Source organism: Osmerus mordax, chromosome 14 (genome assembly GCF_038355195.1).
Source record: "Osmerus mordax isolate fOsmMor3 chromosome 14, fOsmMor3.pri, whole genome shotgun sequence".
Classification (NCBI taxonomy): Eukaryota; Metazoa; Chordata; class Actinopteri; order Osmeriformes; family Osmeridae; genus Osmerus; species Osmerus mordax.
Window position 1 is genome coordinate 17,957,041 of NC_090063.1, and position 24,719 is coordinate 17,981,759.

Below are 24,719 nucleotides of genomic sequence, written 5' to 3' on the forward strand. Positions count from 1 at the left end.
ACGCTGTCAAGTCAGTACACACACACACACGCGCACACACCCTGTATGCCTGCTTGGACACAAACGCTGTCAAGTCAGTACACACACTTTCACACACACACACACACACACACTCACACTCAGTTCTAATGCACCACATACACGTTCAGACGTACACACACTTGACACTCTTCCATGGTTTAACACTGCTTTTTGTATTTGTGTATGGGTCTCGCTCTCCTCTCAGGGCTCTGAATGAGATGTGGAAGTGTCAGAACATGCTCCGAGGGCTTGTCAGAGAGCTCCTGGACCTTCACAAGCTGCCTGTGGTGAATAAACACACACCACACACACACACACACACACATGTTGCTCCAGGGTGTAACTCTCTTGCTCTTCCTCTCCAGTCTGAGGCCAACAACACAGCCATGTTTGGGAAGCTGATGACCATCGCCAGTAAGTGGAACACACACAAACACACACATACACGTGTATATATACACTCACACTACCCCCCTCACCCCCCCTCAAGAGAACCTTCCGGATGCTGGCAAGGCCCAGGACTTCATGAAGAAGTTCAACCAGGTTCTGGGAGAAGACGAGAAGCTGCGCCTGCAACTAGACACACTCATCAGCCCCACCTGCTCCTGCAAGCAGGCTGAGATCTGTGTGGTGAGGAACACCCCTAACACACACCCCTAACACACACGCTTAACCCTAACCACCAGCCCCACCTGTTCCTGCAAGTAGGCTGAGATCTGCGTAGTGAGGAACGGGTCTAACCCTCCTGGGTTAACACTCACCGCTAACCAGTTAACTCCTGCTGCCTCAACACACACACCGCTAACCAGTTAACTCCTGCTGCCTCAACACACACACTGCTAACCAGTTAACTACTGCTGCTTCAAAACACACAGCTAACCAGTTAACTCCTGCTGCCTCAACACACACACAGCTAACCAGTTAACTCCTGATGCTGAAATTCAAACAGTAAAATGTATATCCCAAAAATGATATTAATAAAAATGACATTTTCAAGTTTCAGACATTCAAATTGAACAAAATTCAGTCTGCTGAAATTCGAATGGTGAAATTCAGATCCCCAAAATTTGAGGGCCAAAAATCTGAATCAGATTATTATTTGACGATAGAAAAACATGTTAGTGTGCTTGCGATTGGGTCTGGCGAGTGTCGATCGGGACCTGGATACCACGCCACCACACATCTCTACTGCCAGACTCTGGCTCCAAACCACATCACCAGCGCAAGATAGCAGCACCTGTATACGGGATATTTTGGCTTTATTTTCGTACAGTGGGAGAAAGCGGAGATGTTGCCCCTTGGTTCGTTGTAGTGAGAGAGAGAGAATGTGAGCAGGGCAAGAAAGGGCTGAGCGAATCGATGCGCTGCGCGCAGCTCTAATGTCAATTTCTTGCCCTGCCCCTGGACATGTTAAACAGTAAAAAAATATAATAAAACACAAATAAATCAATGTATAGGAAAAACATGCAGCCATGTCCACACAAACATACAGATGGTGATTATTGTGTGCCGGGTTGCATAAATCTGTCGATGTAATATTAACGTGTGTGTGCTTGCAGAGGGAGATCACCCGTAAGCTGACCTTCCCCAAGCAGCCCACCAACCCCTTCCTGGAGATGGTGAAGTTCCTGCTGGAGCGCATTGCCCCTGTCCACATCGACTCAGAGGCCATCAGGTACCACACACCTGCACACACACACACACACACCAGGGTTTCCGCGGGGACATAACAAGTCTAAAATTCTGAACTTGAAATTTAAGGACTTAACTCTTGTGCTGCCTTTGGGTCACATGACCCAAAGGTTCACAACGAACCATCGTTGTTTACCCAATTTTACCCAATACAAAAACAAATCAATATAATTTTCTTTTAACCTTCGCAAAGTGTGGGGTCTGAGACAGCCCGACAGTTAAAAGAAAATGCTTCACTTTGTTTTTGTATGTGGTAAAGTTGTCGCAATACGATGGTGGGTCACAATGACTGATGGGTCAGAATGACCCGAAGATAACACAAGGGTTAAAACGTCTTAAAAACGGCCGGATTTTCATCCGAAGTCTTAAATTTCATTTAGTCAGGTCTAAAAAAGGTTTTACCCTCATTCATTTCCAGAAACGCTGGCCTCAGAAAGTTACAAAGTAGGAAAAATTTTTTTTGTCGTAGCCTACAAAGCGGAGCTCTAGAGTCTTTGCTACAAAACCAGCAGAACGCTGCCCTCAGAACGCTGCCCTCAGAACGCTGCCCTCAGAACGCTGCCCTCAGAACGCTGCCCTCAGAACGCTGCCCTCAGAACGCTGGTTCGGTGTTTTGTAGTTCGTTATGGGGGATCTTGGTGTTGGTCTGTAAGCAGTGATTAAACTACATATCCCATGATGCTGACCTGTCTGCGAAATACGTCAGCGTCTCCTCAGAGTTTGTTAAAGTTGGGCTACGTGTGGGAAATGGGAAAGTGTACTTTCAACGAGACATGGCTAGGTCCCAGAGATTTCCGCTGTTGGTTACAGGCGGTACCCAGCTCCAGGTACAAGGCTCGCTGCAAACTTTGCCAAAAAAATATTCAATTAGGGACTCTGGGTGTGAAGGTGCTGGAGTCACACGCCAGAGCGGAGAAACACAAGCTACACACACTTTCTATTTGAGGGCAAGTTTGTTTAGCCTATATTCATTTTGTGGGTAAGGTTTTGGGCATTTGGCACGTTGTTGGGTGTGGAAGGTTACTAATGTGATTGCTTTATCTGTAAATTAAATTAATGCTTTTTTTCAATGACTGAATTCATTGAAATAAAATGTTTTTTTCAGAATTTCTTTGATTTGAATATTTTTTTGGTAATGCGTCGTGTTGGTGTTAAATTTCAGTCTTTATGGTCTTAAAATGTCTTAAAAAGGTCTTAAATTTGACTTCCTGAAACACATATACACACACCTGCACAGGCATGCTCACAAGCATCATGTCCCATAGTCTCTCTCCCATCATGGTGGGAGGCAGTCTGCACTCCTCCACTACCTAGTGGAAGCCAGGTGTAACTGCAGCTCTCTCTTGCCTCTAACTACCTGGTTATGGTTATATATAAGTACTAACTACCTGGTTCTCTCTTCAGCGCATTGGTGAAGCTTCTGAACAAGTCCATTGAGGGAACAGCTGATGATGACGAGGAGGGCGTCACCCAGGATACCGCCATCCGCTCTGGACTGGAACTGCTGAAGGTAGGGAGGGGAGAGAGGAGAGGGGTGAGGATAGAGAGGGAGGATGAAGAGGGGAGAGGGAGGATAGAGATGGAGGATGAGAGGGAGAGGGGGAGGATGGAGAGGGAAGAGGGGAGAGGGAGGATAGAGATGGAGGATGATAGGGGGAGGATGAGAGGGAGAGGGGGAGGATGAGAGGGAGAGGATGGAGAGGGAGAGGATGGAGATGGAGGATAAGAGGGGGAGGATGGAGAGGGGGAGGATGGAGAGGGAAGAGGGGAGAGGGAGGATAGAGATGGAGGATGAGAGGGAGAGGGAGAGGATGGAGAGGGAAGAGGGGAGAGGGAGGATAGAGATGGAGGGGGAGGATGGAGAGGGGGAGAATGGAGAGGGAAGATAGAGGGGGAGGATGGAGAGGGAAGAGAGGAGAGGGAGGATAGAGAGGGGGAGGATGGAGAGGCAGAAGGTAGTGTCAGAAAAGTTGAAGATGTAACCCTTTATCCTGTATAAGAATGATACTGTGTTTAGGGTTAGGGTTATCCTCTGTGTTTAGGGTTAGGGTTATCCTCTGTGTTTAGGGTTAGGGTTATCCTCTGTGTTTAGGGTTAGGGTTATCCTCTGTGTTTAGGAGGGGAGGGAATCTTTTGGTACCTCACAATTTGAGTCGATTTGTTGGGGTCACGATTTGATAAAAAATTCACTTTTTTATATTTTTTGTCAAATTTCGATTCAATACATGCTTACATTTGATTCCAGTGTGCCGTTTAGTGTTACCTGTTTCTATTTGACTGTGATAGGCAGTTAAGTGTTGAAGAAAAACATCCCAATGTATTGTTTTTCTTGCAGTTTAGTAAACTCATTGTTATAAAAAAATAAAACGCTTTTTGAAATTGTGAATCGATATGAATTCCTAGAACACTGCATCGCGATTCAAATGCGAATCGATTTTTTCCCTCACATCTAGTGTTTAGCCTTGTGTGCAGTAGTTAACTGTAGGCTTAGGTAAACATACTGGACCTTTATCTTGACCTGGGGGAAGGGTGAGCATGTGTTACAGTCTAAGAGGATGTTTGGGGGGTTGTCTAAAGGAGATAGGAGCTTTTACGACACCAGAACCGGGACTGATGACGCACACACGCACGCACACGTGTGGGAACGGTCTATGCAAGATGAGGGTTAGAGCCAATGAAAGAAGAGCCATGTGACAGTTGCATGCAATGGTTAGCTAGCACAGCAAGCTAACAGACAAACTCTATAATACCATGGACTTTTATGTTTTGTCTTCTTGTGGGCCGGCCGCAACTAATAAAGCTTTCTTAACTTCTTCACTGACTGACTGTGCAATACTTGGTAAATATCGAAATTTCTGACAGGGACAGAGAGGGAGAGGGGAAGACAGGGAGTCAGGAAAGTGTTGCAGTGACTAAAGAGACTGATCATGAAGGTTCCTGTCCTCCAGGTTCTGTCGTTCACCCACCCCACAGCGTTCCACTCTGCTGAGACCTACGAGTCTCTGCTGCAGTGTCTGAAGATGGAGGACGACAAGGTGGCGGAGGCAGCCATCCAGATCTTCAGGAACACGGGCCAGAAGATCGAGACTGAGCTGCAGCAGATCAGATCGTAAGGGGGGGAGGGGAAGGGAGGAGGGGAGGAGGGAGGATCACGAGATGTGGTACCACAGGCATAACAAAAGTAGTGCTAACAGTGTTACAGCATAACAGTCTGTCATCCCTGCAACACAACCTGTGTGCAGCGCAATCTGTGTTGTAATGGTAATTACACTTGATTTGTGTGTCAAATTATACTGTGTCCTTGAAATGTAGGAAATTGGATTTGGATGTTAAGTAGGTGTTGGAAGCCTGTACAGTGTTTTATATGAGTATGAAGTGGACAGCTGCCATAGTCCCCCTGTTACCCTCCCCAGGACTCTGATCCCCGTGCTGCACCAGAAGGCCAAGCGAGGGACTCCCCACCAGGCCAAGCAGGCCGTGCACTGCATCCACGCCATCTTCAACAACAAGGAGGTGCAGCTGGCGCAGATCTTTGAGGTACAGCACCACACGCCACACAGCATACGCTGCAGACTACACGCTGCAGACCACACGCTGCAGACCACACGCTGCAGACCACACGCTGCAGACCACACGCTGCAGACCACACGCTGCAGACTACACGCTGCAGACCACACGCCACACAGCATACGCTGCAGACCACACGCTGCAGACCACACGCTGCAGACCACACGCTGCAGACCACACGCTGCAGACCACACGCTAAAGGATTACATGCTACACACTATTGTCCACACACTACACACCACACGTTTCCCCCCCCAGCCCCTGTCCCGGAGCCTGAATGCTGACGTCCCGGAACAGCTCATCACTCCGCTGGTGTCTCTGGGGCACATCTCCATGCTGGCTCCAGACCAGTTCGCCTCCCCCATGAAGTCCATCGTTGCCAACTTCATCGTGAAGGACCTGCTGATGAATGACAGGGTGGGTCCCAAAGAGAACACACACACACACACCATACACACACACACCGTTAACCACTGTTAAACCGTGGTCTGTGTCTGCAGTCTTTGGGGAACAAGAACGGGAAACTGTGGACAGCAGATGATGAAGTCTCACCAGAGGTCTTAGCCAAGGTATACCTCTCTTTCTCTGTCTGTCTCTCTCCCTCTCTCTCTCTCTGTGTCTCTCTCTCTCTCTGTGTGTGTGTCTCTTTCTCTCTGTGTCTCTCTCTCTCTGTCTCTCCCTCTCTCTCTGTGTCTCTCCCTCTCTCCGTGTCTCTCTCCCTCTCTCTCTCTGTGTCTCTCCCACTCTCTCTGTGTCTCTCTCCCACTCTCTCTCTGTGTCTCTCTCTCACTCTCTCTCCGTCTGTATCTGTCTCTCTCTCTCTGTCTCTCTCTCTGTCTCTGTCTCTCTCCTGCGGTCTCTCTCTCTTCATCTCTCCTGCGGTCTCTCTCTCTTCATCTCTTCTGAGGTCTCTCTCTCTTCATCTCTCCTGAGGTCTCTCTCTCTTCATCTCTCCTGAGGTCTCTCTCTTCATCTCTCCTGAGGTCTCTCTCTCTTCATCTCTCCTGAGGTCTCTCTCTCTTCATCTCTTCTGAGGTCTCTCTCTCTTCATCTCTCCTGAGGTCTGTCTCTCTTCATCTCTCCTGAGGTCTCTCTCTCTTCATCTCTTCTGAGGTCTCTCTTTCTCTCTCCAGGTTCAGGCTGTTAAGCTGCTGGTGCGCTGGTTGCTGGGGATGAAGAACAACCAGTCCAAGTCTGCAAACTCCACCCTCCGCCTTCTGTCTGCCATGCTGGTCAGCGAGGGAGACCTCACCGAACAGAAGAAGATCAGGTAGCTGGGGGGAGGGGTCCGGAGTGAGGGGTCAGGAGTGAGGGGTCAGGAGTGAGGGGTCAGGAGTGAGGGGTCAGGAGCGAGGGATCAGGGGGGTCAGGAGTGAGGAGACAGGAGTGAGGAGACAGGAGTGAGGAGACAGGAGTGAGGAGACAGGAGTGAGGGGTCAGGGGCGAGGGGGGTCAGGGGCGAGGGGGGGAGGGCGGAGTGAGGGGGACCCTACTGCTCAGATGTCCATCTGTATTTTATTACTTTTGTCTGTAATCTTCCTCATTCCTCTCCCCCCTTTGCCTCTCTCCCTCTTCTCTCCCCCTCTACTTCCCCCCTCAGTAAATCAGACATGTCGCGCCTGAGGCTGGCTGCAGGCGGAGCCATCATGAAACTGGCGCAGGAGCCCTGTTACCATGACATCATCACCCCAGAGCAGTTTCAGCTCTGCGGCCTCGTCATCAATGTGAGCTGTGTTACTGTGTAGTATGATCTCTGCTCCTCTCCATGAGAGAGCTGCTAGGGTCAGCTGTGATGTGTGTTTCTAGTTGTGATGTGTGTTTCTAGTTGTGATGTGTGTTTCCAGCTGTGGTGTGTGTTTCTAGCTGTGAAGAGTGTTTTTCTAGCTGTGATGTGTGTTTCCAGCTGTGATGTGTGTTTCCAGCTGGGATGTGTGTTTCTAGCTGTGATGTGTGTTTCTAGCTGTGATGTGTGTTTCCAGCTGTGATGTGTGTTTCCAGCTGTGATGTGTGTTTCCAGCTGTGATGTGTGATTCTAGCTGTGATGTGTGTTTCCAGCTGTGGTGTGTGTTTCTAGCTGTGGTGTGTGTTTCTAGCTGTGATGTGTGTTTCCAGCTGTGGTGTGTGTTTCTAGCTGGGATGTGTGTTTCTAGCTGTGGTGTGTGTTTCCAGCTGTGATGTGTGTTTCCAGCTGTGGTGTGTGTTTCTAGCTGGGATGTGTGTTTCTAGCTGTGGTGTGTGTTTCCAGCTGTGATGTGTGTTTCCAGCTGTGGTGTGTGTTTCTAGCTGGGATGTGTGTTTCCAGCTGTGATGTGTTTTTCTCCAGGATGAGTGCTACCAGGTGCGTCAGATCTTTGCCCAGAAGCTGCACCTGGCTCTAGTGCGGCTGCTGCTCCCTCTGCAGTACCTGGCCGTGTTCTCGCTGTGTGCCAAGGACCCTGTGAAGGAGCGGCGTGCACACGCACGCCAGTGTCTGCTGAAGAACATCACCGTCCGCAGAGAGTACCTCAAGCAGAACCCACTCGCTCACGGTCAGTCACGCCCCCGGACAAGCCCCTACTCTAGCAGGCCACGCCCCCTCAGACACGCCCCTACTCTAGCAGGCCACGCCCCTGGCCATGACCCTACTCTAGTTAAACGTTCTACTACAGTTGTGCCTTGTAAGTAAACTGTCTTACTCCCCCCTCCCTCTCTCTCCATCCCTCCCTCTCTCCCTCCCTCTCCCCCCCTCTCTCCCTCCCCTCCCCCCTCTCTCCCTCCCCCTCTCCAGAGAAGCTGGTTTCCCTGCTCCCTGAGTATGTTGTACCCTACATGATCCACCTGCTGGCGCATGACCCAGACTTCACCAAGCCCCAGGACTACGAGCAGCTAAGGGACATCAAGGAGTGAGAGATCACACACACACACGCACACACACACTCTAAGGGACATCAAGGAGTGGGAGATCACACACACACTGTAAGGGACATCAAGGAGAATCAGAATGGGTTTTATTCGCCATGGAGTGATAGATCACACACTCACACATATATACACACACACACACACTAAGGGACCTCAAGGAGTGAGAGATCACACACACACTCACGCATACACACACACTCAAATATATGGGTTAGGGTTAGGGTCCGTGTGTGAGGGTGGAGGGTCCATGAGAGGGGAGGGGGGAGGATCCGTGAGAGTGAGGGGGGAGGGTCCGTGAGAGTGAGGGGGGAGGGTCCATGAGAGGGGGGGAGGGTCCATGAGAGGGGAGGGGGGAGGATCCGTGAGAGTGAGGGGGGAGGGTCCGTGTGTGAGAGGGGAGGGTCCATGAGGGTCCATACTGTGCATTTTGTACAGAGAATCTATAACAGGATATGAGATTTTGGTCATATCGCACAGCCCTACTGTGAACTAGAATAAAACTGCATATTATCAGTAATACATTTCTCCTACCAGTGCCCCTACATGTTGTTAGGGCCTACAGTGCCCCTACATGTTGTTAGGGGCTACAGTGCTCCTACACCCACATGTATACTCATATACACACACACTCACACAAACACTTCTTTTGAACATTCATCACAAACTCTTCCACGTAGTTCTGAACACAATGTGACTTATTTCTAACTGTGTGTGTGTCCAGGTGTTTGTGGTTTATGCTGGAGGTTCTGATGACTAAGAATGAGAACAACAGCCATGCCTTCCTGAGGAAGATGGTGGAGAACATCAAACACACCAAGGATGCTGAAAACCCTGACGACCCCAAAGCCAATGAGGTCACACACACTGCACACACACTACACACACCACTGCACACATACCGCACGCACACTACACACTACATACACACTACACTAAACACTGCACACACACTACACAAACGCTACAAACACAGTACACACTACACACAAACACTACCTACACCCTACCTACTACACACACACTACCTACTACATATTCACACACACACACACACACACACACTCTCTCTGTCTCTCTCTCTCTCTCTCTCTCTCTCTCTCCACCTGATGTGGGTTAGGATTAGTTGTTGACACCTAGCTAATGGGGGTGTTGTCATGGTTACAGAAGCTGTACATAGTGTGTGATGTGGCCCTGTTCGTCATCGTCAACAAGAGCACCGCCTGTCACCTGGAGGCTCCCAAAGACCCCATCCTGCCTGCCAACTTCTTCCTGCCCCAGGACAAGGTGACACATACACACCTCACACACACACAGCATTGCACAGCCAGTTTCATGCAGACTGACATTGTACCTGACTGTGGACTGTGCAGGAGTTTGTGAACGATAAGGACTACCTGACCTCAGACATCAGGCAGATGCTGCTCACAGGCAAGGTAAGGACGCTGTGTGTCAACATCGTTCTAACCTCACCCTGAAGTAGATTGTGCTCCCCTTACGCTCTCCCCCTCCCCTAGCCCAAGCCCAGCCCTGTGCTGGCAGCAGTGAACAAACCCCTGACAGTGCCTGGCAGGAGAGTCTACACCAAGACCTCTGACCCAGCCAGCAACACCAGCTCTCCCCAGCCCAGCTCCCCCGCCCTCAAGACCAGGTACACACACACCGTACACTCAAGCACACACTCTCAACATACACCACACACTCAAGCCCAGCTGCTCTTAAGAACACCGACACACACAGTCTGAAATGCAGTTCTTGTTTCCTGTGGGCAGGGAAGCTGGGGTGGAGTTGGAGAGCGGAGCGAGGGAGAACGAGGAGAACCCTGTCATCAAGCCTCAGGAGGAGAAGAAGGTGAGGATTTTAGAAAAGCTGTAATGAAGTAATTTCATTCTGAAATCCTCTCTATATTCCTCCTTCCATTTAACCCTCCTTCTCCCCCTCCATCCCTTCCTCTCTCCCCCTCCATCCCTGGCTTTCTCCATCTCTCTCCATCCCTACCATCCCTCCCCCTTTCCATCTCTCCCTTCATCAATCCATCCCTCCCCCTCTCAGGTGGAGGTGGCCCAGAAGGTGACCTCTGACCCCACAACAGGAGCGTCTCCCGCCAAACGCCGCGGCCGACCACCTAAGTCCGCTGCCACGGCACCATCTCCCCTGGCATCAGAGAAAGAGAGCGGGACGGGGGGCGGGGCCGGGAGAGGCAGGAAGAGGGCTGTACCCAGCCAAGACCCCGCCTCTGACCCTGCAGTTGAGCCAATTAACATCAAGATACCAAAACAGCAGCAGCAGAGAGAGGACGGGACAAAGAGACAAATAGACCTGCAGAGGTGAGATGCACTACATACTATAAACTATAATATACACTACATACTACACAATGCTAGACCTGCAGAGGTGAGAGGAGCAAGAGCATACTATACACTGCACACTATAGACTATAATATACACCACATACTATACACTGCACACTATAGACTATAATATACACCACATACTACACACTGCACCTATAGACTATAATATACACCACATACTATACACTGCACACTATAGACTATAATATACACCACATACTACACCTATAGACTGTAATATACATTTACATTTATGCATTTAGCAGAGGCTTTTATCCAAAGCGACTTTCAAGAGAGAGCTTTACAAAAGAGCATAGGTCACTGATCATAACAACGAGATAGCCCCAAACATTGCGAGAACCAAAAACATGAGGCATACATTGTGGAAAACCAAATAAGTGCCAAAGGGAAGAACCATAAGAGCATGCAGTTAAACAAGTTACAATTGAACAACATGAAACTCCCCACAAGAGTGCAAGAGTGTACCTGTAGAAAAAACAATCAACAGTAAAATATTTCACAGCGAGTACAAGAGTTTGAATATACACCACATACTATACACTGCACACTATAGACTATAATATACACCAAATACTATACACTGCACACTATAGACTATAATATACACCACATACTATACACTATATACTTAGGGTTAGGGGCATCAGCTAGGGGTGGGGTTAAGGTGAAATTCAAAACGATTAAATTCAGAGTGTTGTCCACAGTCTAAACAGCATCAGTCAGGTGTAGGTGATGACTTACAGCAGGCCAGACCTAGAGGGAACAGGTGTGCACCTTTCCACCCAGGTGGGTTTACCTGAGAGAGAGCGAGGGAAAGCAGCAGAGCAAGAGTCCAGCGCAGATCCCCCCAGACAGGGACAAACCATCTGGAGACCCCAGTCAGCCACATGCAGCCTGGGAGAGACCACCTCTGTGAGAGGGGTGCAGTGAGTTCAGATCCCTCCAGACAGGGACAAACCATCTGGAGACCCCAGTCAGCCACATGCAGCCTGGGAGAGACCACCTCTGTGAGAGGGGTGCAGTGAATTCAGTCCACGCTGGTGAGAGGCAGGAGGTGCAGCTATAGCATGGTAATATAGTGCATCTGTATGAGGGGCTCACAGGAAGGGTTCAGGTGAACTGTGTGTGTTGACATGTTGTCTCTGTTTCAGGTAGAGAGGATTCCTGCAGCCCAGCTACAGACTGTAGAGAACACAGACTCTTCTCTCACGCACACACATACACACACACACCATCCTTATAAACCTCATACCTGCTCACAGGTACCCCCCCTCTCACACACACGTCATCCCATCTGCTCCTCTGGACCCATGACGGACCTTTGACACCACTGACATGTAGAAGGTGTACGCACCTCATAGTCATGATCTGATGCTTATTGTATGTAGGTCTTAATCTCCAAACATGTTTTTTTTTTTCTTTGTTTGTTCCTCTTTGCTTCTTTTATGGAGCCATTTTTAAAAACATGGACATTTTCCAAAACGTTTTAACCTGGTTATTATGATGGTTGCTTATTAAATTCCCTGGGAAACCTGCTGTGCCTCCTGCCCTTGCTCTCTGGAAGCCTGCTGCTCTGTGTTGATAAATGTTTGGTGTTGGCATGTCGTTCTACTGAGGTAGTGGTGTTGCTAGCGGTCCTCTCCTACTGAGGTAGTGGTGTTGCTAGCGGTCCTCCTACTGAGGTAGTGGTGTTGCTAGCGGTCCTCTCCTACTGAGGTAGTGGTGTTGCTAGCGGTCCTCCTACTGAGGTAGTGGTGTTGCTAGCGGTCCTCTCCTACTGAGGTAGTGGTGTTGCTAGCGGTCCTCCTACTGAGGTAGTGGTGTTGCTAGCGGTCCTCCTACTGAGGTAGTGGTGTTGCTAGCGGTCCTCCTACTGAGGTAGTGGTGTTGCTAGCGGTCCTCTCCTACTGAGGTAGTGGTGTTGCTAGCGGTCCTCCTACTGAGGTAGTGGTGTTGCTAGCGGTCCTCCTACTGAGGTAGTGGTGTTGCTAGCGGTCCTCCTACTGAGGTAGTGGTGTTGCTAGCGGTCCTCCTACTGAGGTAGTGGTGTTGCTAGCGGTCCTCTCCTACTGAGGTAGTGGTGTTGCTAGCGGTCCTCTCCTACTGAGGTAGTGGTGTTGCTAGCGGTCCTCCTACTGAGGTAGTGGTGTTGCTAGCGGTCCTCCTACTGAGGTAGTGGTGTTGCTAGCGGTCCTCTCCTGAGGTAGTGGTGTTGCTAGCGGTCCTCTCCTACTGAGGTAGTGGTGTTGCTAGCGGTCCTCCTACTGAGGTAGTGGTGTTGCTAGCGGTCCTCTCCTACTGAGGTAGTGCTGTTGCTAGCGGTCCTCTCCTACTGAGGTAGTGGTGTTGCTAGCGGTCCTCCTACTGAGGTAGTGGTGTTGCTAGCGGTCCTCCTACTGAGGTAGTGGTGTTGCTAGCGGTCCTCCTACTGAGGTAGTGGTGTTGCTAGCGGTCCTCCTACTGAGGTAGTGGTGTTGCTAGCGGTCCTCCTACTGAGGTAGTGGTGTTGCTAGCGGTCCTCTCCACAGCTGTGTGGAAGCACAGAGACTGAAAGTTCTCCTGAAGTCTCCATCCAACAGGACAAACTGAGTTCATAAACTGAAGACTAAACCACAGCAGTATTGTTTTTCAAGATTTTAATTTTTTTAATCAAAGAATCGTGATGTTCACAATAAATAACCAGGAGGGAACAAACACTAAAACTGTCCAAATCCAAACTGAGGAAGAAAACCCAGATGTGACACACTTTTAATGTGTTTGTTGTCGTGCAATAAGATCCTACAGGAGGATCAGGGAGACAGGCGGCTTTGTTTTTTGTTATTTATTTTTCTTACAAAATATAGATTCAGCCATGAACGATGTTACAGTGCTGCTGCTCTGCGGGTGGTGTTCGGGTGGAGGCTACCCAGCTGTGTACAGGGAGGGGTCTCATGCTTCTGACGATCAACGGTTCCCTGCTCAGCACCAGACTGATGCTGAACACTTCCTGATCACTTAGCCGCACCTCCAGGGAGCAGGTGTCGCCTCCAGGGGAACAGGTTGTCATCTGCACTTTGCTACACTAGTTGAGATCCGCTCATTTTCCATCAGGCAGCTGGGTGGGAACTTGATGCTGCATGTAGAACCCAGACTGCCCCCAAACACACTGACATGCCCCACCCCCAGACACCCTGACACCCTGCCATGCCCCGCCCCCAGACACCCTGCCCCGCCCCCAGACAGTCAGACGAGTTAAGTCATCTTCTCACTGTTGTGTTCCCATCTGTCACATGATGCTCACTCTTATGACCCTAAACCAACTAAACTGAAAAGGAACCTAACAAGTACCTGTTCTGATCACACCTGGCCCAACTAGTTTCAAAGGCAGCATACGGCATGAACATTATAGACAAAGACATGACGGGGAGGGGAGGAATGGTGATATGAGTTTCCGTCCGACGTGGTGGTAGGTTCAGCTTCCTGTCTGGGTCTAAGTTTATGAACATGAGACTCAGCTGAACCAGGAAGGACTGGAGATCAGCAGTTCAGACTGGAGACCAGCAGTTCAGACTGGAGACCAGCAGTTCGATACAGTTGTAGAGCGTCTTTCAATTCTAAAATAAACTTAATTTGGGTTATAATATCATGTAAGGAACAGTTAAGTATATTTACTTTCAAATGTACACAGACTTTAATATGTCTATTTACAGATAACTTGATCCTAGGTTGTGTGTTCGATGGGTTCTACCCAGCTACAGGACTAAACCAGTTACTTTATAACGAGGAACTCCTGAACACCACCACAGGAGCCCCAGCAGCCCCGCGCGCAGGGGGGGGGGGACACCTACACACCCACAGCAAGGGTCGGATCTGATTGAAGGCATATTCAGGAGGGGGCATGTTGATGGGGGGAGGGGGGCATGTTGATGGGGGGAGGGGGGCAGGTTTATGGGGGGGAGGAGGAGGGGATCTCAGTTGCTAAGCAGCAGTTCTGTTGCTGTTTCCACGTCCCAGGATTTGGAAGACAAAGCTGCTATTACTGCGTTCTGTAGGGGAGAGAAAATATGTCACCTTCTACACACTGACTGGTTCACCTTCTACACACTGACTGGTTCACCCATAGATATATATATAAAGACTAGTTGTCTTACGGCAGAGTCTAGAACGTCCGCACATGGCAGCCATCTTGCTACAGTCAACTCGCTCACCCATAACATTGTGTTGGTGCTACATGTACTTTTTAAATGACCATAACTTGCTCAATTTTCAACCGATTTTGAAACGGTTTGGTTTCTTATCAATGTCAGAGATGTCGTTATGCCACTGCATACTTCTATTTTTAAAAAAAAAGTTGTCCATTGTCCGGCAACGCGGACGAGACATCTAGCCTTTATATATCTATGGGTTCACCTACACACTGGCTGGTTCATGTCCCTGAGAGAGAGAGTGCTGATTGGTTCATGTCTCTGACAGTGAGAGTGCTAACCTTATCGAAGCCCATGGCACAGAGCTTGTCTATCTTGCGTGTGTAGTCTGGGCTGGAGACGGGGGCACTGGCGTACACGTGAGACCACAGACGAGCCGTCTGCTTGAACATCTCTGGGTTCTGCTTGTACTGCAGGGAACACACACACACAGCCATGTTTACTAACACACACACACAGCCATGTTTACTAACACACACACACACAGCCATGTTTACTAACACACACACACACACAGCCATGTTTACTAACACACACAGCCATGTTCACTAACACACACACACACACAGCCATGTTTACTAACACACACACACACAGCCATGTTTACTAACACACACACACAGCCATGTTTACTAACACACACACACAGCCATGTTCACTAACACACACACACACACAGCCATGTTTACTAACACACACACACACAGCCATGTTTACTAACACACACACACACAGCCATGTTTACTAACACACACAGCCATGTTTACTAACACACACACAGCCATGTTTACTAACACACACACACACACAGCCATGTTCACTAACACACACACACACACAGCCATGTTCACTAACACACACACACACACAGCCATGTTCACTAACACACACACAGCCATGTTTACTAACACACACAGCCATGTTTACTAACACACACACACACACAGCCATGTTCACTAACACACACACACACACAGCCATGTTTACTAACACACACACAGCCATGTTCACTAACACACGCACACACACAGCCATGTTCACTAACACACACACAGCCATGTTCACTAACACACACACACACAGCCATGTTCACTAACACACACACACACACAGCCATGTTCACTAACACACACACAGCCATGTTCACTAACACACACACACACAGCCATGTTCACTAACACACGCACACACACAGCCATGTTCACTAACACACACACACACACAGCCATGTTCACTAACACACACACACACACACAGCCATGTTCACTAACACACACACACACACACAGCCATGTTCACTAACACACACACACACAGCCATGTTCACTAACACACACACACACACAGCCATGTTTACTAACACACACACACACACACACACACACACAGCCATGTTCACTAACTGACCTGGTTGGCCACAACGGCATCCTGGGGGTCGTCTGGCTCTGCTGCGGCCAGGAGAGCTTGCAGAGAGAGCAGGACAGTACGCAGGGTCATAGCAGCCGCCCTGGGGGGGGGGGTCAGTCAGACTGGTCTCCACACACCCCGGCCCTGGTCTCCACACACCCCGGCCCTGGTCTACACACACCCCGGCCCTGGTCTACACACACCCCGGCCCTGGTCTACACACACCCCGGCCCTGGTCTCCACACACCCCGGCCCTGGTCTCCACACACCCCGGCCCTGGTCTCCACACACCCCGGCCCTGGTCTACACACACCCCGGCCCTGGTCTCCACACACCCCGGCCCTGGTCTCCACACACCCCGGCCCTGGTCTACACACACCCCGGCCCTGGTCTCCACACACCCCGGCCCTGGTCTCCACACACCCCGGCCCTGGTCTCCACACACCCCGGCCCTGGTCTCCACACACCCCGGCCCTGGTCTACACACACCCCGGCCCTGGTCTCCACACACCCCGGCCCTGGTCTACACACACCCCGGCCCTGGTCTACACACACCCCGGCCCTGGTCTCCACACACCCCGGCCCTGGTCTACACACACCCCGGCCCTGGTTTCCACACACCCCGGCCCTGGTCTCCACACACCCCGGCCCTGGTCTACACACACCCCGGCCCTGGTCTACACACACCCCGGCCCTGGTCTCCACACACCCCGGCCCTGGTCTCCACACACCCCGGCCCTGGTCTAACCCCAACTCACCACTGGTCCTTCAGAATGTCCAGGCAGATGGCTCCTGTTACTGAACTGATGTTGGGATGCCAGATTTTGGTGATAAACCGCACCTGCAGAGAACAGCCAGTACCAGGGTTAGGGATAGAGGTTACTAACCCTAACCAGGACCATGAGAGAGGGAGATGACAACAGAACAGCAAAAGACAAGATAAAGTGTCAGACTACATTGTATCTGTATACATGCTGCAGTGCAAAGTCTCCTACCTTTGGGGGGTTAAAAGGATATGTTTCTGGGATTTTGATTTCAAGCTGAAACCTGCCACCTGTGTAAGAGAAAAGACCAATTAGTGTAGAGTTTGTGTGTGAGAGTGTATGAATGTGTAAACAGTGAGTGTGTGTATAAATGCGTGTAAACGCTATTACCTTCATATGGGGTGTCAGGGGGTCCAGCTATCTCTCCTCTTAGCTCTGTGAAATTCTCATCGACCAAGTCTACTTTAATTTGATTTCTACTCGTCTGGGGAGGAGAGAGAAGGAAAGAAAAGTCACACAGAACAGTGCGGGAGATTTAAAAGGGAAGTAGTTAGTGTATCTAACTCTTGGAAATGTGATCTGAAATATGTTGAGGCAGGCTAACGTTAAATGGCCTAGCTAACGTTAGCTGTAACTTTGTCATGGTGGCTGAACTAGCTCCGCATCACGCCAGGGAAGCTAGCCAGCAAGTTACCAAATAGACCTCAGCTCAAGTCATACTACCCCTAGGTACCTACTAGTGTACATCGTATTTTATTAACTGAATAGTTTGATCTAAAATAATGACACTTTTCTATGGTTTTGTAAACTGGAACAGCTATATAGCTAGCTACAGTTAGCCAGCTGTCAAAGTAGTAGCCTCCTGTTAGCTAGCTAGCTAATCACAAATTACAAGAAAACTTAATAACCAGCTAGAGCTAGCTATCTCGTCATTTCTAGCTAATTTTACCTTTTCTACTAGTCAGTTTGTCCAGAGTTTATATTGAGTGAGTGTCTTTACTGCAATCCGGTATTAGTGCAGAAACTTGCAAGATAAACACTCAGTTGCTTTCATATTCAACCGGAGGCCTGTCCTAATGCAAAATCCGCGATATTTCCCCATGATCACACCGTTTGTCTTTACCTGACGCCGGAGAGAAATCCCCAAATGATCACCGGTTAGTTAGGCTTGTAGCAACTCAGCTAGCGACGTTAGCAAGCTATCTTAAGTTATCATGCTCGGGCCTCATTTTAATCAGATATCTATAATAAACTATCTTGTTTACAATAGTTTGTTTAATTGAAAAACTAAATTAAAATGGCACACCTCTTCGCTTTTGAGAACTTCTTTGAACTCCCGTTTGATCCTTTGGACCGCGATGTTAGCCATAGTCCGTCTGTCTCAGAGCTGCTGGTCGCTGGACCTGAACACGGCTCCCCTCGGCTGAGTGGTTCGCTGGAGATTGTAGCTTGGATCCGCCACTACCAGTATGCTGTTTCTTCAGTCTTTCTCTGTTGTTCTTCAAAAACAGCCCAGCGAGCTCTGCTGTTTGCACAACAAAACGCTGAACCTGCGTGCCGCGACCCCCGAAATGCGTGCGCACAATGTCAGTCTGGAATCATACACACAGTAGATGAGCAAGCAGCAGGGATCTAGAAATCTTCATTGTTGATCTATTGTGCGAAGTGTGCACGTGTGCTTTTGTCTTGAAAACCTGTCATGATATTTCCTCTAAAGCACAAACTATCAAAGCCATTTCTGGGTGTAAGGATCATGTGACGTCTGAGCTCACTATTGACAAGTGTGATGCTGATATTAGGAGTGTGTGGGTATCTTATTTCACGTGTAAGTTTCAACAGTATGTAGCTTATTTGTGTTAAATATATACTTACCCACAAGTTCAGTTGAATTTATGCCACGTAACTGTTAATCATTAGTGACACACTGATTCAATCACTTTCATTTATTAGTAATTAATGTCACTATTAACTATTATAAGAATTCTTTCCTTTTGGGGGGTGGGGGGGGGGGTGGAGTCATGCTACACTCACGAATACTCTCAAAACATGTTTCATTTTCACAGTGGTTTCAATTATCTAAATTAAGGTCGTTACAATATGATGGTCATATACAAAACGTAAACAGTAGGCTACGTACAGTTATCATCTCAGAATAGCCTAACAGATCCACTAAATATAGCCTACATTATATGGTAGGCTACAATTCAAGTATATCATAACTCCAGGTATGATATGCTGAATTCCATTTAAATGGACATTATAAACTAACATGCTACATCTTGGGATATATTACCAATATTTGCCTTATACAATACAATCTTACACTTTCTAAAACGCAAAACAACTTGTTTCTCGATGTTATCCGGAAATATCGCGTGAAGTGGTTCAGGTCTATCAAAACAAACGAGAAAGGCAACAGCAAGCTGGCCGAAACCTGAAGGTCTGTTCTGTAGTGTGAGCAAGTAGCCCAGGTTTCGGAAGTCTGCAGCTAGCAAACACCTCGTGGAACAAGAGTAAACAGACATTGTAATCAAGTTCGATTTTTTGTAAAGCTTTTTTGTATTTTCTTCAGTTTCAAGTAAGTGTTGTCTCAGCTTTCATTCCTCAGCATAGAAATCCTTGAACAAATGCCGACAAACAAGCCGTAGCCTAACGTTAGATGCTCTACTCTATTGCCACTATCGTGCTGTCATTCGGTGTTTATAGTTAGGCAACCATAAAACCCAGATGCGTAGCAAACCTACAGTTTTATATAATGTCATGTAGTTGTGGTATTGTGCCTTAAAGCAAACTCGACAGCTGGCTGTAAAGCTGGCTGGTCGTGAATGGCTGCGTCCGTCTTCTTAGCATGAAAACGGGAGCCGCAATCAAACAAATGCGAATATGATGTGGTCTAAAATCATAATTCGCACGATATATTTAATCTGCATAATTTAATTATTTTATAGCTCCACGTCTTGCGACGAGGGTCAATATTCTTCAACCTTTTATAAACACATATTTGGTCAGTGCCTCGTCCGTAGCCAAAGAACCTGGCCCTTGAACTGAACGCCCTGGTCAGTATTACAGACACTACTCAGGTGTCAGAAGTGTAGCCCACACGAGAACTACGTTTGTAAACACTAAGTCTAGGAATGTCGTTCTACATACGGACAGAAGATAGAAATACTGACTCGATATATGGAGTCAGGTGTCTGAGCGGTGAGGGAGTCGGACTAGTAATCCGAAGGTTGCCAGTTCAATTCCCGGTCATGCCAACTGACGTTGTGTCCTTGGGCAAGGCACTTCACCTTACTTGCCTCGGGGGGAATGTCCCTGTACTTACTGTAAGTCGCTCTGGATAAGAGCGTCTGCTAAATGACTAAATGTAAATGTAAATGATATGCAGTGGTTTATTTTCTACTGTGATCTTCTGGACTTTTAGAACTGGATATGGGTCTTTTCCAAAGAGCTGAAATAGTTACACTATTTAACTAACAGCTAACCCTCACCACAAGTTCTGTTGAATTGCTTCCCCGTCTGGAATCGCCTGTGTATGTGTGTCTCTCACCTGTGTGTGTGTGTCACACCGGTGTGTGTCTCACGTGTGTGTTGTTGTCCCAGGGCAGGTGGGACATGGCAGACGGAGGCTTCGACCCCTGCGAGTGCATCTGCTCTCACGAGCACGCCATGAGACGACTCCTCAACCTGGTGAGACTCTAACCACACTGTTTCTATGGTAACACAGGTTAATACCACAGTGTTAGGGTTACATACATACAATACAGGTTAATACAACAGTGCTTCCATGTACCTGTGAAGATGTTGCATTGCTTGCAACATTCACCAGCATTTGTTTATTTAGTGTGTTTGATTTGGGCTTGTTACGTCATGAGCCTGGTGTGGTGTGTTAGATCAGAGCTCTGGGTTAGCATCCGGTAACCTAACCCTATCCCCATCCGGTAAGACGGGCTGGCAGGAGGTCTATGCAGCTTCTGTATGAGGAACCCTGAAGAGAACAGGGAGGAGTCTAAACATATCCTGGTTCCTGCTCCTCTCCCTCCTCTCTGACAGGCACCGCTACACCTCTTACACCTGTGTGGTGGGATTCACACTTGTACTTGCTGAATAATCAACAGCACACACACAAACCACACATATACACACAACACAGACACACACACCTCAAAACATTGCCAGTATCACAGGATCAATCCTTTCTGGTGTGTGTCTGTGTGGTGTGTGTGTCTGTGTATCAGGGTTTTCGATAAGTCTGCAGTTGATGAAAACATTTAATTAAATACTTGAAGTTGTGAACTTGATCTATCAAGTCTGGTACTGCAGTTGGTGCATGTTCAGGTGTGACATGGTGAGACGTAATTGGTCCAGCTTTCATCGTGTCCCGAGTAGAAGAGGGTGTGGTCTCAACACTTTGTGGAAAATAACAAACAGTTGTCCCTGTCAACAAAGATACTCTTTCAACAAAGCTATTATTTACACAATGTGATGAAAAGGTTTGTAGAACAGATTCAAAACTAGTGGGTTAATATAGTGGTATTTCAACACCATAGTTCTGCCTGCAAAACCAGGCAGTTTGGTATGTGTTGTTTTCTTTCTGTGACTAGCATTTCCTTCCTTCTCCATAAGAGGGTGGCACACAGAAAAGGAATTCTATGAGGTCATTGTAAAAAAATTGAAAGTTAGGAATATGTATCATACATAATGAGGAATATATAAGCAAAAACTACAGCTTACATTGTTTGAAGCTTACATGTTAGTGGATGCTATAGTCCACATATTTAAATTTTAGGTATATGTTTATTGTATGCACCTTCCTGCCAAAGCAAATTCCTTGTCTGTGCAAACTTTCATGGCGAATAAATCCCTTTCTGATTCTGATTCTGATTCTTAAACATCTTCAGCATCTAACCATCTATCCCTCTTTTTCTCTGTCACCCACCCGCCTCTCTCTCTTCCTCCTGTCTCTCTCTCTTCCTCCTGTCTCTCTCGCTTTCTCTTTCCTGTCTCTAGCTCAGGCAGTCCCAGTCCTACTGTACAGACAACGAGTGCCTTCAGGACAGTAAGTAGAGTCAGTAGATCAGAACAGTTAGTAGATCAGAACAGTTAGTATATCAGGGCTACATTTCCCGAAAGCGTCGTAAGCCTAAGTTGATCGTAGAATCCATCGTACGACGAATCTTATTTTTTCGGGCTGTTCCCAAAGCCATCTTAGCTAAAGTGTCTCTAGAAAACAGCTCTTGAAAGCGCGTAGATTAGCCTACTCCTTACGAGCATGTTTGGGAAACACACGTAAGAAATATCGATGGTTTCCTTTTTGGCTCGATCATTGCTACGATCCATCGTTATCGGGAAACGCAGCCCAGAACAGTTAATATTGTTAGTAGATCAGAACAGTTTGTAGATCAGAACAGTTAGTAGAGGTTAGTTAGGGTTAGTGAGTTAGTAGATCAGAACAGTTCGTAGATCAGAACAGTAAGGGTTAGTAGAGGTTAGACAGTAGATCATGGTTGGTAGAGGTTAGTAGGGTTAGTTAGGGGTAGGGTTAGTAGGTAGGGTTAGGGGGGTTAGACAGTAGATAAGGGTTGGTAAGGGTCTGAGTATGGAGTACACAGTGGTAGAGATGAACTGTTGAACTTCATTCCTCCCTCACTCTATCCCTCCATCCCTCCCTCACTCCCTCCCTCTATCACTCTATCCCTCCCTCCCTCTATCACTCCCTCCCTCTATACCTCCCTCTATCACTTCCTCCATCCCTCCCTCACTCCCTCCCTCTATCACTCTATCCCTCCATCCCTCCCTCCCTCTATCACTCCCTCCCTCTATACCTCCCTCTATCACTTCCTCCATCCCTCCCTCTATCCTTCCTTTTATCCCTCCCTCCCTCTATCACTCCCTCCTTCTATCCCTCCCTCCCAGTACCTGGCCCTGGTGGGCCCGTCTCTGAGGACCTGACCATGCCCCTGGTGTTGCTAGGCTGGTTGGTTCTAGCTCTGGTTATGTTCCTGTTGCGTCCAGCCAGCCTGCGAGGCTCTCAGCCGGCCGACAAGCCCAGCGGCCCCCACGTGAGTTCAGCCTCTAACCCGCCTAGCTAACCCTAACCCTAGCTAACCCTAACCCTAGCAGGCATTAATGTTGCACAATAATTCTGTGTGTGTTGGTTTGGACAGAGCCATCCAGCCCCCCCAGCCCCCCCGCTGGACTGATGCTGGGGCCCGGAGAACCGTGCTGCACCGACACGCCCAGAACCAACGCTGCTGTTACCCTCTCTCCTGTCTCCTCCCAGACCCAACGCTGCCTCTCTCTCTGCTCTCCTGCCTCTCCCTCTTGCCTCTCTCCTGCCTCTCCCTCTCTCCTGCCTCTCTCTCCTCTCTCCTGCCAGGCCCAACGCTGCTGTTACTCACAACTTTCCCTGTATCCTCTCTCCTGCCTCTCTCTCCTCTCTCCTGCCTCTCCCTGTCTCCCCTCTCCTGTCTCCCCTCTCCTGCCTCCTCTCTCCTGCCTCTCTCTCCTGCCTCTCTCTCCTGCCTCCTCTATCCTGCCTCTCTCTCATGCCTCCCTGTCTCCTCATGCCTCTCCCTGTCTCCTGCCTCTCTCCTCTCTCCTGTCTCTCTCTCCTGCCTCTTGCCCTCTCTCCTGCCCCTCTCTCCTCTCTCCTGCCTCTGCCTGTTTCCTCCTTCATGCCTCTCTCTGTCTCCTCTCCTCTCTGTCCTTTGGCTCTGGCCTGATTGGTAGTGGTGGGGGGGTAGATGTTGCTTAGAAAACACGGCGCGCACAGATCAAACATTCCACAGTGATGTCACAGTCCTGACTTCTAGTGCCAGTGATGTTACGATCTTGAATCCTAGTGCCAGTGATGTCACGATTCTGAATCCTAGTGCCAGTGATGTCACGATCTTGAACCCTAGTGCCAGTGATGTCACGATCCTGAATCCTAGTGCCAGTGATGTCACAATCTTGAATCCTAGTGCCAGTGATGTCACGATCCTGAATCCTAGTGCCAGTGATGTCACGATCCTGAATCCTAGTGCCAGTGATGTCACAATCCTGAATCCTAGTGCCAGTGATGTCACGATGGGACAGAGAGGCTGGGTGTAGAAGGAAAATGACTCACTCAAAGTAACACTTTCATTTTTTTAATCATTTGCGCCAGTTTGAAAACGTTTTTAAAAAAATATATAACATTTTCTTTTAAGTTAGGGTTACCTTACCATATACCATATATTGAGGAGTCTGAGTTTTCAGATTTTCCCTTGATTTATCTCAGAAGTAGGTTTTCATGTAAAGTTGGGATGGAGGGTAAAAAAGATTATAGTTACTTGGACACAAATCAAGTTGTCCTAAAATTGGGGTTGAATATATTCAAACTTGGGTCTTCTCTTTTTATAACTGTACTGGACTGTACCATACCTGTAATGGACTGTACCATACCTGTGCACAAATGGTTGTATAGTAAACTGATGACAAATGTAATGTAGTTTGAGATTATACTCTTAATATTTTGTCAACACTTTTGTTAGCGTGTTTTCCTCTATTATGACTGTTGTTCTGGATCTGTTGGTGTTAGGGTGTCAGGATTGAAGATGTTGGGCTTGGTCCCAAAGCCCTCAGAAAGCACCCTTCCTTAAGGTGGTTACAAGAGTGTATGAAGGTGTCTGAATGGTTCCCACTGACTGACTGACTGACTGACTGGGAGCTCTGGGAGTCTGGGTTGGTTCCAGTCATCAACCAAGGCTGTTGGTTTATAGAAAGGGCTCAAACTATGCACTTTTCCTTTTTAAAACAACAAATAAACAACTGTAATATAAACATGT

General features: G+C 48.4%; 3 protein-coding genes across 6 annotated transcripts in view; 2 read left to right on the forward strand and 1 right to left on the reverse strand.

The window, feature by feature from the left end:
* The window catches only part of pds5a (PDS5 cohesin associated factor A), a 29,459-nt gene extending 17,371 nt beyond the window's left edge, over positions 1-12,088 (forward strand). For 2 of the 3 annotated variants that reach the window (XR_010878201.1, XR_010878200.1), the window contains exons 14-34: positions 227-308; positions 387-435; positions 512-651; positions 1,581-1,696; positions 3,118-3,223; positions 4,662-4,822; positions 5,127-5,250; positions 5,539-5,697; positions 5,781-5,849; positions 6,414-6,550; positions 6,881-7,004; positions 7,604-7,808; positions 8,048-8,162; positions 8,903-9,035; positions 9,346-9,465; positions 9,552-9,614; positions 9,696-9,829; positions 9,951-10,029; positions 10,231-10,505; positions 11,340-11,623; positions 11,705-12,088. Coding sequence is in view for 1 of the 3 variants with exons in the window: in XM_067249711.1 (XP_067105812.1) it covers positions 227-308; positions 387-435; positions 512-651; positions 1,581-1,696; positions 3,118-3,223; positions 4,662-4,822; positions 5,127-5,250; positions 5,539-5,697; positions 5,781-5,849; positions 6,414-6,550; positions 6,881-7,004; positions 7,604-7,808; positions 8,048-8,162; positions 8,903-9,035; positions 9,346-9,465; positions 9,552-9,614; positions 9,696-9,829; positions 9,951-10,029; positions 10,231-10,505; positions 11,705-11,708 (2,395 nt within the window). In the remaining 2 variants the exon portion in view is untranslated. The remainder of the gene's footprint in view (positions 1-226; positions 309-386; positions 436-511; positions 652-1,580; positions 1,697-3,117; positions 3,224-4,661; positions 4,823-5,126; positions 5,251-5,538; positions 5,698-5,780; positions 5,850-6,413; positions 6,551-6,880; positions 7,005-7,603; positions 7,809-8,047; positions 8,163-8,902; positions 9,036-9,345; positions 9,466-9,551; positions 9,615-9,695; positions 9,830-9,950; positions 10,030-10,230; positions 10,506-11,339; positions 11,624-11,704) is intronic. The other variant, XM_067249711.1, reaches the window with a different exon arrangement.
* Positions 12,089-13,758: 1,670 nt separating this feature from the next.
* On the reverse strand, positions 13,759-18,626 carry ube2kb (ubiquitin-conjugating enzyme E2Kb (UBC1 homolog, yeast)). Its single transcript, XM_067251054.1, has 7 exons — positions 18,215-18,626; positions 17,299-17,392; positions 17,140-17,198; positions 16,903-16,985; positions 16,145-16,244; positions 15,019-15,147; positions 13,759-14,578 (listed from the first exon to the last, which is right to left on the reverse strand). Exons 1-7 carry the CDS (start codon positions 18,275-18,277, stop codon positions 14,504-14,506), a joined length of 603 nt encoding a protein of 200 aa, XP_067107155.1. The 5' UTR covers positions 18,278-18,626; the 3' UTR covers positions 13,759-14,503.
* Positions 18,627-19,341: 715 nt separating this feature from the next.
* On the forward strand, positions 19,342-24,714 carry smim14 (small integral membrane protein 14). 2 transcript variants are annotated; one of them, XM_067250518.1, is made up of 5 exons: positions 19,342-19,486; positions 20,512-20,598; positions 21,919-21,967; positions 22,825-22,970; positions 23,076-24,714. In XM_067250518.1, the coding sequence occupies exons 2-5, from the start codon at positions 20,524-20,526 to the stop codon at positions 23,109-23,111; spliced, it is 306 nt and encodes a 101-aa protein (XP_067106619.1). In that variant the 5' UTR covers positions 19,342-19,486; positions 20,512-20,523; the 3' UTR covers positions 23,112-24,714. The 2 variants fall into 2 exon arrangements, with proteins under 2 accessions (XP_067106619.1, XP_067106620.1); XM_067250519.1 differs by having other exon boundaries at positions 20,517-20,598.
* The last annotated feature ends 5 nt before the right edge of the window (positions 24,715-24,719 follow it).

What these genes read in the sequence shown, in the direction of transcription:
- ube2kb (XM_067251054.1), bottom strand. Translation starts at nt 18,277, where the DNA reads ATGGCTAACATCGCGGTCCAAAGGATCAAACGGGAGTTCAAAGAAGTT. An exon ending in CCCTGACACCCCATATGAAG is followed by an intron (nt 17,199 to 17,298) that starts GTAATAGCGTTT and finishes TCTCTTACACAG; the next exon opens with GTGGCAGGTTTCAGCTTGAA. An exon ending in ATGCCGTTGTGGCCAACCAG is followed by an intron (nt 15,148 to 16,144) that starts GTCAGTTAGTGA and finishes TGTTCCCTGCAG; the next exon opens with TACAAGCAGAACCCAGAGAT.
- smim14 (XM_067250518.1), top strand. Translation starts at nt 20,524, where the DNA reads ATGGCAGACGGAGGCTTCGACCCCTGCGAGTGCATCTGCTCTCACGAG. An exon ending in TGAGACGACTCCTCAACCTG is followed by an intron (nt 20,599 to 21,918) that starts GTGAGACTCTAA and finishes TCCTGTCTCTAG; the next exon opens with CTCAGGCAGTCCCAGTCCTA. An exon ending in CAACGAGTGCCTTCAGGACA is followed by an intron (nt 21,968 to 22,824) that starts GTAAGTAGAGTC and finishes CCTCCCTCCCAG; the next exon opens with TACCTGGCCCTGGTGGGCCC.